General features: G+C 43.4%; 1 protein-coding gene across 1 annotated transcript in view; it reads right to left on the bottom strand.

Moving 5' to 3' along the window:
• The window catches only part of spon1a (spondin 1a), a gene marked incomplete at both ends in the record, with an annotated part of 80464 nt that overhangs the window by 46864 nt on the left and 18449 nt on the right, over positions 1–15151 (bottom strand). Inside the window, 3 exons of the mRNA XM_080843391.1 lie at positions 7828–7976; positions 14224–14346; positions 14764–14837. Of these exons, the coding sequence (XP_080699517.1) occupies positions 7828–7976; positions 14224–14346; positions 14764–14837 (346 nt within the window). The remainder of the gene's footprint in view (positions 1–7827; positions 7977–14223; positions 14347–14763; positions 14838–15151) is intronic.

The raw sequence follows: 15151 nt of genomic DNA, 5'->3' as shown, positions 1-15151 counted from the left end.
TTAGATTGTCAAGGTCAAGGTCAAAGGTCAAGGTCACACAAAAATCACGAAATCTTCAAAAATCCCTATCTCATAGCATTGGGCGATTTTCAAAAATTCATAACTCCGCCAATACTTGATTGATGTCTTTTAAATTTGATACACACATAACGGATGACAATATCTATCCACTGGCCAAGATTGATCCGGATCTGATCCAGATTGTGGATTTGGCAACGAAGATGCACAAAAGGTTCGGGATCCACTGATCCTTGCCGGATTGAGGATAATTTATAACATTTTCCTAAGGACCGACTTTTAAAATAATAAGTATTTCACTTTTTAAGATATTGACATGAAATTTGGTGTGCTTGCAGTCCAAGCCTAGTGCTATAATACTGTATATTGGACAGTTTCGGTAGAGATGATTGTTGAACTTGAATAAAGTTATCGCCCTCTGGGTCCCTGCTCCTGTGTGTTTTGTCTTTTGTCTTTGCAACAGTCATCTCAGGTACCATCACAACGAGGAGTACAACATCAGGATCACAGGCCAAACTAACCTAGAGCCTGAGGTTGCTACAATATCTTGCCCCACACCAACAATGTTTGGGATCCCTGACTCCTTGTCACATTGAGGATCATTTTCCCAAATTTTCAGGGGCCACATTGAAATGCCGTGTGTAAGACTAGTGATATAACATAACATAATTATAGCACGTTTTTTGTCATCCAACGAGAACTGTTGAAATATCGCGGATCATGACAAATTGGCTAAAAATCTTAGTGTTAATTATTAGGCATTGGCGGAGGTTTGCATTCTCTGAATGCTCCCCATTATCTACTAAAATCGCTTCCCATACCTCGAGCCACCTCAGAGAGCAACTAGGCTGTTTGTCCCAAGTCGCACTTTCAAACCCTGCAAGCAGGGACTTCTCAAAAGCCACATTAAAACCAATGGAAAAAAAAACGTAGGAGTGTGCTTTGACAAACATCCCAATTCATTAAGCCCTCCCCGAATTTTGTGCAACCCAGTGGAGTGGGAGGGGACTAGGCACAGTGAAGCTGAGGCGGTGGGGGAGGACTGCCGTTATGATCAGTATTATGCCATCCATTAAAAGGGAACAGGGGAAAGTTGGTTCCCCCATGACGCAGAGATGAACAGACTCATTAGGGTGGCACTCCAGAGAGAAACAGATAAGCAGGTGAGAGCCACAGACAGACAAAATGAGAAGGAGTGGAAACTAACAGGCCCTGTGGACTCCCATCATAATCTCTCTCGCTCCCTCCACACTCCCTCTCTCTTCCTCTGTCTCTCTCTCTCTACTCTTTCTTTCTACTCTTTCTCTCTCGCTCTACTCTCTCTCTCCCTCTCTCTCTCCCTCCCTCGCTCTCTACTCTATCTCTCTCCCTCTTTCTTCCTCTCTCTCTCTCTCTCTCTCTCTCCCCCTCTCTCTATTCTTTCTTCTCTGCTGATGCTCTGCTGTTTCTCCTTGAGTCTGTCCTTCTATATTTTAAGTTGCACTAAAATTCCCACAAAAAGACAGTGAGCAGCAGATGTAATGTTTGCATGAGATTCGATTTTTCTTAACTGGCACATTCTTCCATGGGAGTAGTGTACACTGTGTTCCAACATACCCCACTCGCTGCGTCTCCGCCAGGAAAGCACATTTCTCGTTAAATCATTTTTTCTCCCCCTTCTCGCTTTTTTTTTTTAGCACTTAAAACGAATCAAATCAATACTGCAGCATTGTTAATGAATGCACATCTATTGCTCTCATTCACTTCTTCTCGTCAATTAAAGGGTTTGGCTGAAGCCTTCGACAGAGTGTTAGATGTGTTAGATGCGATCCTACACATGATCTTTGTTTTGAGAGGGAAGAAAAGATAGAAGATGATGGAATTCTCCAAAGGAAAAATAAAAACCGCCAACTGAATGCTGACTGCACAGCGTCTTGTCAAATCTGTCATTCTGTCAGACAAAAGGAAGCATTCTTTGCTTGCTTCAAAATCGCGTAATGTTCCCCTTTTTATCAATCACGAAAACACGTGCAGGTTTCAAGCAGTTCCTGTCTTGTAGATCAAAATCATTTTTGAAAAGAACTCATCCTTCTGTGTCTGAAGAGATTGCATGTGTAAGAGTGTGTGTACTATCGAATTGATGCTTCAATGAGGAAGCCTGTATGAACATAGATGTGCGTTTAGGTCATGTGGATTAAAGGTTAAGGTGAGCTGGCAGCCAGTGCAAAAACCGCTGGCTTGCCATAGCTCTCCAGGTAGATGTCACCTACCCTGGCAAAAATCACCCTTTGGTATTGAGGCTACACATAGCCTCATACTCTACATGATGGAGCAAATGTGCATTTGATTACTGTCAAAAAAGCCATCCCCAATGTATAACACCTGGCTCTGTCTCCCTGGCTTAATGGTCAGCGATGGCTTCCTGTGTTCATACCACAGAGGAATGTAAAGTTTCAGACATATACTGGACTAGACTAAAACGTTTGTAAAAGAAGGCAATTGTGGAGGAGTTCACTTTTATTGAGTACCTCATTGAACTTCTGCCCGAGGCATAGTGTCATGGCTGTGGTAAATCAATGTGGTTTTACCCATGTTGACATGCTGTTGTTATCACCATTTTTGCTCATCATTCACTCACTTTTGCGTGTGCGTGTGCGTGTGCGTGTGCGTGTGCGTGTGCATGACTGTTTGTGTGAGTTATTAGGTGAGAGAGAGATTGTGTGTGTGTGTGTGTGTGTGTGTGTGTGTGTGTGTGTGTGTGTGTGTGTGTGTGTAAGAGTGAGAGAAAGAGAGAGAGAGAAAAGGAGGAGAAAGAGTGAAAGATCATGTCAAGGACATTTCTGCTGGGAAAGACTTGAATCTCATGTGGTGACTTTGGCATCAACCCAAACAGCCAACAGCAGGGTTAGCACAGCGTTGAAAGTTGTACCCAACACACTGAACCAACATACAGTATATTTAAAGAAGAAAAACGAAACAACCACATACCATCATCTTAGTGGCACGCTAAGCCCTAACAACCCCAGAAGCCTGTTACCACTCCGGTCCCTACTTAATAACGTGTGCAACCTTCTCTAAAAGATAAAACAAATAAATAAAATACAGTAACAGAAGCACTAAGATCAAAGAGCTCAACTCTCCTGCCCCCGACCTCCAAGTGGAATCAAGCTTGTAGCTGTCAGAGCGGGAGGCACCAAGCCAGCGCGGAGCGTTTAAGGAGAGGAAGTGTTGCTCCTGATCTAACATTTAGTGCTGAGCTCCACAGTGATACAGGGGCCAGGCAGCCCTCAGAAGGCTGAAACTGACAACAGAACTACAGGCACGGCAAAAAAAGATAAAAGAAAGAAAGAAAGAAAAGAAACAAAAATGCAACCTACAGTGATGAGTAGCAGGAGGTCGAGGTGGAAGGACAGGGAGGCTGAGTTTCCCCCCAAAAGAAAAGTCAAGCACCTCTTTCATGAAAAAAAAATTATGTTCCTGCTCTCACCTCTGTGTAGTGCCCTTGATAGTCCGACTAGTCTCGCTGTCAGCCACTTTCATCATCTGTTCTCACGCCAGAACAGGAATCTTTCAGACTTGTGAGAGAATGCAATGTCGGGGGGGTGTGGGGGTGGTGGAGTGGGGGCCGTGTCTGTGTGCTGTGCTGAGGAAATGGAGGACTTCATGAGCCATAGAAGGCTGAGCGCTGGGACTGATCAGACCGAGCCACAGTGTCACTGCGGGGCGATGCCCATTTGCATGGCCTTTCTCATTAGTGCCACGCTGAGCTCAGGGCCGTACCACACAGGAGCCCAGTCAGTCCTAGATGCGGCATTGATACCTCCCCGTGCCAACTACCATCTGGGGAGCAGCCGGCCGTACAAATGACTCAGGGATGGGGATGGCGACAGAGGGTTATGTGCTTTAGTGGTATTAGGTTCCCCAGTTTTCAAGCCCCAACCAGATAGAAAATGATGTTGATTTCCGAGTTTTAGAACTCACAGGAGACATGCGGTCTAGCCAATTCTGTTAATGTGAAAAAGAAAATAAATGTTAAACATCCCCTGCTGGGCTGACAAAACCATAAGCACTGAGGATTGCTACGTTTGTAAGCAGTTTCCAAGTAGTAAGTTCAAATGTAAAATAGTCAGTTAAAAGAAGTGTTAGCGTTTTTCTGCTGTGAATCAGAGTTGACGTATAAAGGCAATTTCAGGATTCCAACAGGAAAAGAATCCATTGGTCAAATGAAAAGCTTAGCCCTGCCATATTGTCCTGGGAAGAGAAGAGCTACAGAGGCAATAGTGTCACATCGGTTATATACATTCTTTGCCCAGTGTCTCCCTGTGTAATTTCCAATCCCTACCACCCAGTCCTATTTTCTTAAAGTCAGTTTCAACTGATACAATCACTTTTGACAGCAACAACATGAGATGCTGGGCCCCTTTTTTCATGTGAAATGCAAAGAAAATAGCATGAGAGCAGGACGTGCCAACAGGAGCTCACTGTAAATGAGTAACATGAAACACCACGGAGAGACTATTCTGGAATACTGAAGATGAAAATGAAAAGCGGAGAGCCCCGTGGACTCCAGAGAAGCTTGGCTATTATATTTCCAATTAAATCACCTACAGGGAGTAAGAGATGAGCTCCGTCTTGGTGAAAACACATATCAGTCCGCAGTGATTGGCAACGTTCTCCATAGGATTAAACAGGCATGGCTGTATGGATATAACACGCTGTTTGGCTATAAACGAAACCAAATGTGGCTGTCCCCAAGAGAGAGCATCTTTCATCAAAAGAGCGCTGACTGTAAAGGAGTGCGGGAGGGGGATCGGGGGGTGGGGAAAGAGTGTGCGCACGAAAAGAAAGACAGATGGTAGCACACATCTAAAAAGATGACAAACTGCAATAAAAAAATATAAAGTCATCATCCAAGGATGGGTGCTGGGGGGATGGGGGATATATATATATAAATACAAAGGGCTTGTCTGTCCTCCACGCATCCTTGGGTCGACAAATGAAATGGTGAGATCTCTGAACCCCCTTGGCTAACACCTCCACTCCTTGTGAATTTCAATTTGAATTTCATCTCTGCTTCACCCCCCTCCTCCTCCTCCTCCTCCTCCTCCTCCTCCGCTTCCACCCCTACCCCTTCCTTACTTCTTGTTTTCACTGCTAACACGGTAGGGAAGACAGATTTTTGTTTGTGTCAGCATTTAGCCCGGCCATTTTCTTGCTCCACTGCTCAAATTCATCATGGTTACTTCACCTTCGGCAGGATTTCCACAAGGTCACATGCAGGAAGGGACCGGAACAGAGCAGAGATGGAGTACCATATCCCTCTCGCATCCCTCCACATCATCAGCACAGTGAGAAGAGAACATGCCAATGGCAAACATCCCATACATCACTCATGCATACTACAACATCACATGCATCACGCATATGTACTATCCAATGCATTCTGAGCGAGTACATGCTATACCTGGCAATATCCCATTTTAAAGTTCTACTTCTGATACTGCTGAAGTTTGTTGCATTACATATCAATACCTATTCTAGGTACATAGATAATACAAACAAGACGGCAACCTTGAGTTTCCTTCCACAGTGCTGGAATCTGAGTAGGATAATACACCCAAACCCAACCCAATCCCACTCCCACCTTCTATCCGGGCCCCCAATGTCCTAGTGCATTAACACAGCCACATCACACTGATTTCTGGGGAAGCTGGTAATTGATGCAGTGCTTTGTTTCAAGCCAGGCAATCAGTGTGGGTATTGATCCTTCAGGTGTAAGTAGTGCCATTATCACCAGAGGGACGGGGGGAATGGCTACAGCTTCTACTGGCCTAGCCGTCTCCTGCATGGCTGACAGCCCCACAGAGGAATGTCATCAGGTCAACCTGATGAGATCTCCCCACAATCGCCACAACAATCTAGCGTAATTTTCCTGTGTCTGGTAAACGCCCCCGGTGTCTAACAAACCGGTGATCATTTGCCATCCTTAAGATACCATACAGATACAGAGCTCTAACAGTGGAGAGGGAAATCGACCCTCAGCCCGCATATGGTCTGTCCTTTATCCCATCAGCCCGACCCCCCCTGCACCCCCATCTGGAATTTCCAAGCCTCCCACTTACAAGTCTGCCACAATCACTCAATAACCAGCCACCCATGGTGATCAACCTCTGTAATCAAAATACCCCCTCTGCACCAATCTCTTCTCTGTGGCAGGCGCAGAGAAAACAGAGGCTGGTTGTTCCTGATCGGCTTGGTGCCGGCATGGGTCAGACGAATATGTCTAGGGTGGCATTATTGTTAACACTCCAGCTGTCAGGTGATATATCTGGGCATCTTGGCGTGCTGAGAGCCCCTCTGGATCCAGCGTACTGAGCTTTTTCTTCCACCGGAGAGCATTGAAAACGAATGTGTGATTACCTTCAATAGTCTCAATGACGCCCTACAGTATCTATATCATATATCAGCACCACGTAATAGCTGACATCCTTGTCAGATTCATGCCTCTTATCTCTTGTGCAAATGTTAATGCTCAGAGGAGGGTGTTTGACAGAGAGAGAGAGAGAGAGAGAGAGAGAGAATGTGTGTGTGTGTGTGTGTGTGTGTGTGTGTGTGTGTGTGTGTGTGTGTGTGTGTGTGTGTGACTGGCAAACTGAGGGAAAAAGGTGAGCGAGCCAGAGGACAGTGAGAGGAGATACGCATACAAGGTTCTGCTAAGAGGTTCCTCTAACACATGGGCCCTGACGCTTGCAATGTGCTCATTAGGTGCTGCGACTCCACACCTCCATTACTTTCCAATAAGCACTCCATGGGGGCCTCTTCTCCACAAGCCTACAGCACAAGAACAAACTTATCAGCAGCAGGAGAGGCTGGTAAGACACGGGGAGGGGGGGGGAACATAAAAGGATGAAGACAGAAAAAGAGAGACATGGTGAAAGGGAAGGCAAGAGATGGATGAAGAAAGAGAGAGTTTTGGCTCAGGATTTTCATGTCAGCATACTCTTTGAAGTACTCTGTATCTTCAAATTCATGTGACACATTGTGACCACATCTGGCAACACCATGTTTTTTTATGTAGTCAAATGTCTGTTGCATTCCTTGTCCTCTGATAAAAGCATCACCTCCCCTTGCACATTCTGCTTACTGACGGCAATCAATGCCTGGGCCACATGGCAAGCAAGCCCAGCACACTGTCGAACCTCTAGCTAGGCTTATCCATCGGCGTCTCCCGTGACCATGTAATTACCCTAGTACAGAGGCAACGTAATATAATGACCACACTGTGCCATTTCAGCGCTATTTTATCACTCTTCCTCTGTACGGAACCTGCCTATAATTTCCATTATTATTCTTATCGGACTTCTCCAAGGACAAAAGGGATATTGCCTACCCAATTTCCAGGGAGGGATTAGCGTTAAATCAGTAACTGTTTGGAGCTGCAGGTGCTGAGCAATGTATTTATTTAAGGATAGATGGAGCCTTGTTAGCATGGGGGTATAGACATGGCGGACATTAATTCTGAACAGGAAAGCACAGCAACAGGAGACGAAATCCTCACACATCCTGGTCTGCATCTGTGAGTGTTGCTGGGCTTCTTATATTCTATTCTTCTATTTTTTTGAAAGTGATGCGTTTGGTATGATTTTACATTGTAAGTATTCCCTTTTTGTTACGAGATTAGCTCGGTGTGATTTTACATTGTATGTATAACACATCCCCAAATGGAAAAACGCATTTTGTTATTATTTGAATTTAGCGGGATGGGGAATGAATGAGCATCCTATCTTCACCACAGCGGTTGTGCAAAGCTGGTCTGTACCGCAAGCCTACCTTTTGTCGAATCTCTTCCTCCATCTTCACTGGAGAGCCCAGCTCAGCAACCTGCTTGACCCCGTCGCTAGAATAGCCTCCATACTCCCAGAGCACGTAGTTCTTTGAGTGGGAGGCTCCAATGAGTGCAGACCAGTGGTTGGCACGCCCTGTAATAATAGAAATAGCCAAGTATTTTCATTTTGTTTTACAGCAATGTTTATGAGACATTTTGTTGTTTACTCCAGTAGTATCGCAAGTGACTTGACCATGTCTGGTTTAATCAATAGTTATCTCCACAAGCCCAACAACCATCCAACAATCTACAGTTGTATGTTTGTATGTATGGTTTGACAAAATGAGTTAGTGTTTAGCACCCTTGAATCCATACACTTCCAACAAAAGGCTCCTTTTCCAAACCGGTATCGCTACTTCTGAGAGCCAATTTCCACTTATACTTGCTTGGATTGGCTGCTGCCGTCTCTCTACATTAGTCACATAGTCTGCTAGTACCTCTGCGCCAACAGCTCTGGCTGATGAAGCGTCTCTTACACCGACTTTTATAGCAGCAGGTCAGCACAACTTGTTGAGAGGAGACGTGATTTGTCAACCTCTGACATGGGGCCCAGGGACATGACACAGTTCTCTGCCACAAAAAAAATAATCAATGGGAGATGTGCTCCCCAATTACACCTGTTCTGATCGATAATTAGTCTGGTGACATCTATGATGGATATCGTATCAGCAAAGTTGCTGGAAAATGGTTCTTGCAAAAGGCATTGGGCCGTATTCTCCAATCGCATGTAAGTCTTTTTTTACCCGCCTCCATGTAACATGCATTTCAGTTATGCGTATTCACCCCTACACACTCCTATAACGCCCACAGCGCTTAACTTCAGAATGAAGGTGGGCTCATGAAAGAGGCATTATTTATTTACAATAAAAGTAGACACAAAGGTATTTAGTTTGGCTGTTTGTAAAAAATGACTATGGACGTCATTCGAATCCATGGAAAACATAAGCCAGACTTTAATTTTGAAATATAAAGCTGAATGAAAAGAACGGTATTACAAATAACATCAAATGAAAACATTGATTTATATGCATCACATTAACAAAGAAGTAAATTCACCAAATTACACATTTGCGAGGAGGCCTATTTATAAAGACGTGTTTTAGGTGTTGAGATCCGTGATTTTAAAACACAGTTGTGGAAAAGGTACAATTCAATGTCCAAGTTTAAGATCATGTTATGCTGCCTATTATCAAACACTCAAAAGACCTCAAATAATCAAACACTGATGACTGATGACCAAAAATGACTTAAGATATTGGCATCATACCAACCACCCTCTGAAATGAACCAGATAGAAGGACAGACAGAACACTATTGTGGAAATTATTTTTATGAGGACTAGCAGACAATGTGGATGATTACTGTAGCTGTTTACTGTCATTTCAGTATAAGATAACCTGCATTTGATACCCAAATACTGTGCTTTTGTAACGCTGTAACTTTTGTACTGGTACATGTAGATACATGTTTATTACACGGTTCTTCAGAATGCTGCAAAAAAATTCCATTGATTTGAATGGATCACTCTTGCATGGATCACATTTGGAGGTCTGATATTTCTTTATAATGACCACTGCAAACAAATTGCTGGCCACTGCCATGGCAACAGGATTTGTGCTTCCAATTCAAATCATTGTGCAAGAACTCCATTCACTTATCATAACGGAAATGAATTGCAACTTGAATTATACATGCAGGTAATAGATGGCTACGCAACACCTGAAACTTTAAAGTTCTATTTGCATGAAGAACTTTTTTTTTCTCAGCATAAGCCATGCCTATTCTGACCCATGATTTACATACTTTTCAGCTACCTGGGGCTGCAGTAAGTCTTGCAGAATGATGTGAAAGATGTGAATTAAAAGCACAAAACTGTTGCCAATGGCAGTGGTCGGTAATGGGTTCCCTTTCAAATCAATGGAACTTTTTGCCACATTCTGAGGAACTGTATAATAATGATTATTATCCCTGGATCTTTCCTACTATGCTTTAAAGCCCTCAACAGTGATACAGCCCTTTTTTGTTTTGCTCTCCGTCTTAAAAGCTGGTCTCTGCAGGTTTATGAATAGGAATTTGGAAAACACCTTTAGTTACAAACTTAGTCAGTGCACCTAGGAGAAAACCCAAATGCTTGAATATGAATATGGGCGCTGATATTTATTGCACAGTTCTATTGTTCCTGACAATACAAAGAAAGCGTACATCAAAATGACACCTACACATGGTCGACTGAAATTGCAATTGATAATATATAAGTAGTCTGTAAAAACAGCACATTGGCTGATTGTTTTTTGCTTTAAATTCATTACATTTTGTAACTTTCTTTGAGAACTCTGATGCTGTGAGTTTCTCTCTATTGCAGTCACACTAGCACTACATTTGAGCAAAGGTCACTGTGAAAAAGTACAATTGTTCAGGACAAAACTGTTCAGCTCCCGGTTGGCCATCCTGTTAAAAATGTCCTCCAATCTAATTTCCTTTTGCAATGTACACCATTCTTGCAGCGTTACGGACTGTGTACACATCTTCAGAGGAACTGCTTACCCCACACTCCCTCACTGAGGTTAATCCCTCACAATCCGTCAGACCAGGATCCAATCTCACCAATGTGGTCTGATGTTCCAGTACTTATTTTCATATTTTCTGCCAAACTCAGCTTTTCTCTCTCTCTCTCTCTCTCTCTCTGTCCCTATCTCTCTCTCTCTCTCTCTCTCTTCTTCTTTTTTCAGTCTCTTTCTCTCCCATCGCTCTCTATATATCTCTCTCTCTCTTTCACTCCTTCTTTCTTTCAGTCATTCTCTTTCTCTCCCGTTGCTCTCTCTCTCTATCCCATCTCTGTTCTCACACAATTTAAGGATGTTTCTATAAGGACAGACAACAACTGTTCGTTAGATTTAACCCTTTTCTGTATCTGACGTCGCGCATGTGAACTCATATTCGATGAGGTGCACTACATTTCCCATGCCTATTTCTCTGACCATTGTTCACATTCAATACACAACGCAAAAGAAAAAAATCTGATTCAAATTCATCCAAAGCCTTTCAGATGACACAATCAATGGTGCAGGTGGGATTTGAAATTGCTGCAGGGCAGAGACACAAAGCGGAGAGCCCTTAGAGCCAGTGATAAGACATGGATTCCATCTCCCCACATCACTCAGCCACCTGATTCAGGTCCAGCATCCTCTCATCTGTAGCCCTTAACCCTTCCCTGCCTTTGTCTCAAGGTGTCTGAACAGCCAAGGCCCATCTGGCTGCAGTCTCGTAAAATAACAGAGAAGGGCATACAAAGCAGGGGGTTGGGAGTCAATGGATTCAGGTGAGTGCAAACATGAAAAAAACGTGTTGCCCTGATTCAGAGTAACCTTCATGATGAGAATGTGTGTCACTGACGCTTTTCCGTATGCGTGTGCTCTGCTCTCCTTCTGGCTGAAGAGAGAATGAACAGATCACGCTTTAAAAATAGATAGGTGACAGTCCTGTACGACTGGCGTATTGAAGCACTTTGTTTCACTGGATCTCGCTGACATGAATGACACATTTACAGGAGGTAGCTGTATTATATCTAGCTTCGACTATTCCGTTTTTTGTTGAAGAAGCATATGACTATTTTACAGTATTGGTAATACTGAGGGGCTGTGATACATCTATTCAACTAGCAGATGCTAACCATCTTTGTGAGTTAGCATATGTGTGTGGGTTTGTGTGTGGGGGTTGTATTTATGTCTGTCTGTCTTGTCTGTCCATCTAGCTGTGATTGTGTGTCTTAGAGTTCAAGATTATGCCCTGCCAACATTCTCTAAAACCATTGTTCTCTCTCTCTCTCTCTCTCTCTCTCTCTCTCTCTCTCTCTCTCTCTCTCTCTCTCTCTCTCTCACTTGCTCGTTTGCTCTCTGCTTCTTTGCTCTGTCTGTTAAGCTCATATATTAGAGGGCTAGCTCTATCTCTGGGTTGATCTTACTCTAGGAGTCCATTCTAATCAGTATATTGATCTGTGTTTGCGAGTGCACAACCTCAAGTGGAGAGAGGCAGTAATCCGGGGGCTTAATTCACTCCCAACGAGGCCATCTCAAGGTTATCCACAACGACCCACAAAAGACAAGAGGGCTGGATAGGAGCTCCACATTCACAGTCATTTTGTGAGGTGACATGACTGTCAGTAGGTGATATGACATGTTGTATTTAGGAGGCACTTCTGTCACAAACATGTCATTGCAAGGACCTGAAACTGAAGCTACCACAAGGTACTGTCTAAGGCCAATAATAATGCTCGAAAAATGAAAGTGACAACCATTCAGTGGTAAGGAGTATTCGGTTTCGCTTTGGTGCAGGTGACAGCATTTGAAAACTGGGATAATGGCTGAGAGTTTCATCATTAGCTTGCCTTGTGGCAATAGAGGTAATCATTAGGGCATGTAAGCTCGTTGTCAGTGGGGAAAGAAAGCAGAATGGCACCTGACATGATAACATTTACAACTGCTGCTCTATGTGACCCTGTTATAATAACAATTTGAATTGGCCAAGGTTAAAGGTTAAACCAAGAAAACGCAGCCCTGTCAATCAGAAGGAGCTGTGGCGAGCTGATGCAAGGCTTGTGCAAGAGCATTCCATTTTAATGAGGGGTAATATGGAGAGACAAATGAAAAGCTAATTTTGGCTGAGAACAGACATTGTGAAGGCCATCACCAAAAACAATAAATCCTTTTTCCCAAGCAAATTCAAGTTATGGTGCCAAGTTGAATTGAGTTTGAATCCATGTATAAGACAGACATTGACTACGTTGGAGTTTGCCCAAGCAAAGGACAAGCACTTCCATTTAAGTCTGGACAAAGGATCAATCAGTGTACTACAGAGAAGCGTAGGGATGCGTTGATACGGATACCAGTATCGGGTCAATACTGTGCTCATAGCCACTCAAATACCACACAACGATACCACTGTTTTATTTACACAGAAAGTTATTTATTTTTGGTTGGAAATAGCCTCCAGCTATACAGTTCATTTCATATTCATGTTATTATTTCTATTTTATTTTGTAACAACCAGAGAAATAAATATATTAATATTATTAGTATATATATGGTAGAAATGTAACTACTCCTACTCAAAGTAGTATCTGTGCATCCGTACAGCAAAGGAAGACTGAATGTGGAGGTGTTGAGGTAGCTGCATTAAATTCATCATTGCAACCAGTTTCAATGTTCTTCCAACCCAAAGGACCTCAGTGCGTTGTGAGCTATTTTTCAATGAGACATGTTCTTTCATGTTGTACATTTAGCCTGGCACAGTGTTGTTAAACTTATTTTCGTTTTTAATTTTTTGTGTTTCTTTTACATGTGGGGGAGGACATGTCCAGTGTATACTCTACAGGCCGCCTGACACTGGTGACTATGGTATCTACAGACCACTCTATATTTACTTTTGGTGGTAGCCTATGAATTGGAAGAGTATGGCATATCTAGCACCCTTGAGGAAATCCCATACAACATAAGAACTGACTGAACATCCCCAGCACCATTGAGTTAGTCACTGCCCTAGTCACCAGGAACACGTGTCTGTTATCTCTCTAGGGAACAAAACTGTACCAGTGGCACGTGCACCAGTGGGGTTAGCCACAGCTGTACAGCAGCAGCATCTAAGGTACTCTGTGCGTTACAGCCGTTTCATACCTTTTTCTGTGATGCCTGGTAGCCCCTTTTGGTGGTAGTCAGGATTATTACAGTGCCAAAATTCAGGTATTCTAAAGGTGTAATGTTCACATGTTCACGTGATTCACAATATGATATGAATACCAAGACACAATCAGAACCAAGGGGATTCTCCTTTACTTACACATTTATAATATTCTTCATTATTACTTTTGTAACAATATTTTTTTTTAACATTGTGTAGCACAATAAAATGAACAGTGCTATTTTTATGTTTTGTTTTATTTATAAGAGTGAGATCCTGATTTAGTTTTACTAACTACATGGTACATTTCCTTCTTCGTGGAATGTGTGGTAACAATAGACAACGGTTTATTTTTGGATGTACCAAGCATTTACGTGAGTAGTCTTTAGTAACCAGTCTGCAGTAAAGGAGGTTCTTCAGTGATCCAACAGAGTGAAATAACCATCTTACAGGAATGGTGAGGACTTTTTATAGTCTGCATATAAGGCATACACAGTAAGTTCTAGCCTGAGGTAAGAGCACATTGTGAATGCATTATGTATAGCACATTTCATCCATTATGATATACTTTCTTAATTGAGGACTGCATGTAAGTTGGAGTCTCACGTATATCTTTCAGCAATAAACACCTATTTATAGGGGTTCATCCAGGTCTGATGAGCACTTACTGGGGTAGTCTTTGGGATGCATCTTCTCTGACCAGTTGCCAAAATAGGTCACCCTGTACTTAGCTGTCCCACAGGCACAACAGTCCAGGAAGGGCTTCTCTGTGGCCTCCCCAAAGAGTGGCTCTGCAGAGGATGGAAAGGAGAGCAGAAACATCCAAGGGGCTTATTCACAAGGACCGTGGGAAACACTCACATACAGAATGCATGCATGCATACACAGGTGCACACGCAAGACCTTTGATCATCTCCTCGGCACGCAACATCCAATGTAATGGACCACGGGAGGCCCCAGATTTACTTAAGATCATTGTCATGCAAGTGCTCACACTTAGATCGAGCACTCCTCTGATGCAACCGATGCTTTACGTGCTGCACACGGAACAGAGGGAGCGAAGGAGCAGACGAGAAGAAAGAAAGAACACACTTCTATATATATCCCACTGCGCTCGGCTGGGAGGTAGCGCATATGAGCACGGCAGAGAATGGGTTTCTTTAGAGGCGACTGAGCCATCGCATCTTCCCTGGCCATGAAAGGCTTACCTTTCTCGCACATCCTCTTTGTGAGGGAGCCTTCATCCTGGAAGTAGATGATCTTCTTCTGAACAATGCTTGCCCTGGCAAAGGGGAAAGGAAAAAGAGCAAGAGAGGGAGAAAAAAAAGACAGATTGGATTGGGTAGAGGGAGAATAGAGAAGAAGAGAGGAGAAGAGAAGAGAAGGGAGGGAAGGACAGAAGACACAGGCGGTGCAGAGAGACAGCACAGTGAGATGGTGAGGGGGGTTGAGAGAGAAGGTGGAAGGAGAGATGAAATACAGAAGTGGGGAGAAGGAGAAAGGCATTGTTAGAAACCAAAGTGGAAAAGAGAGAGTCATCACGATTCCCCACGGGCTGATTGGGAGCCCAAGGGACACATGTCAGGCAGCACCACA

Source organism: Sprattus sprattus (assembly GCF_963457725.1).
Source record: "Sprattus sprattus genome assembly, chromosome: 8".
Taxonomy (NCBI): domain Eukaryota; kingdom Metazoa; phylum Chordata; class Actinopteri; order Clupeiformes; family Clupeidae; genus Sprattus; species Sprattus sprattus.
The sequence above is the reverse complement of the archived record's forward strand: the minus strand, read 5'-3'. Positions and strand labels throughout refer to the sequence as shown.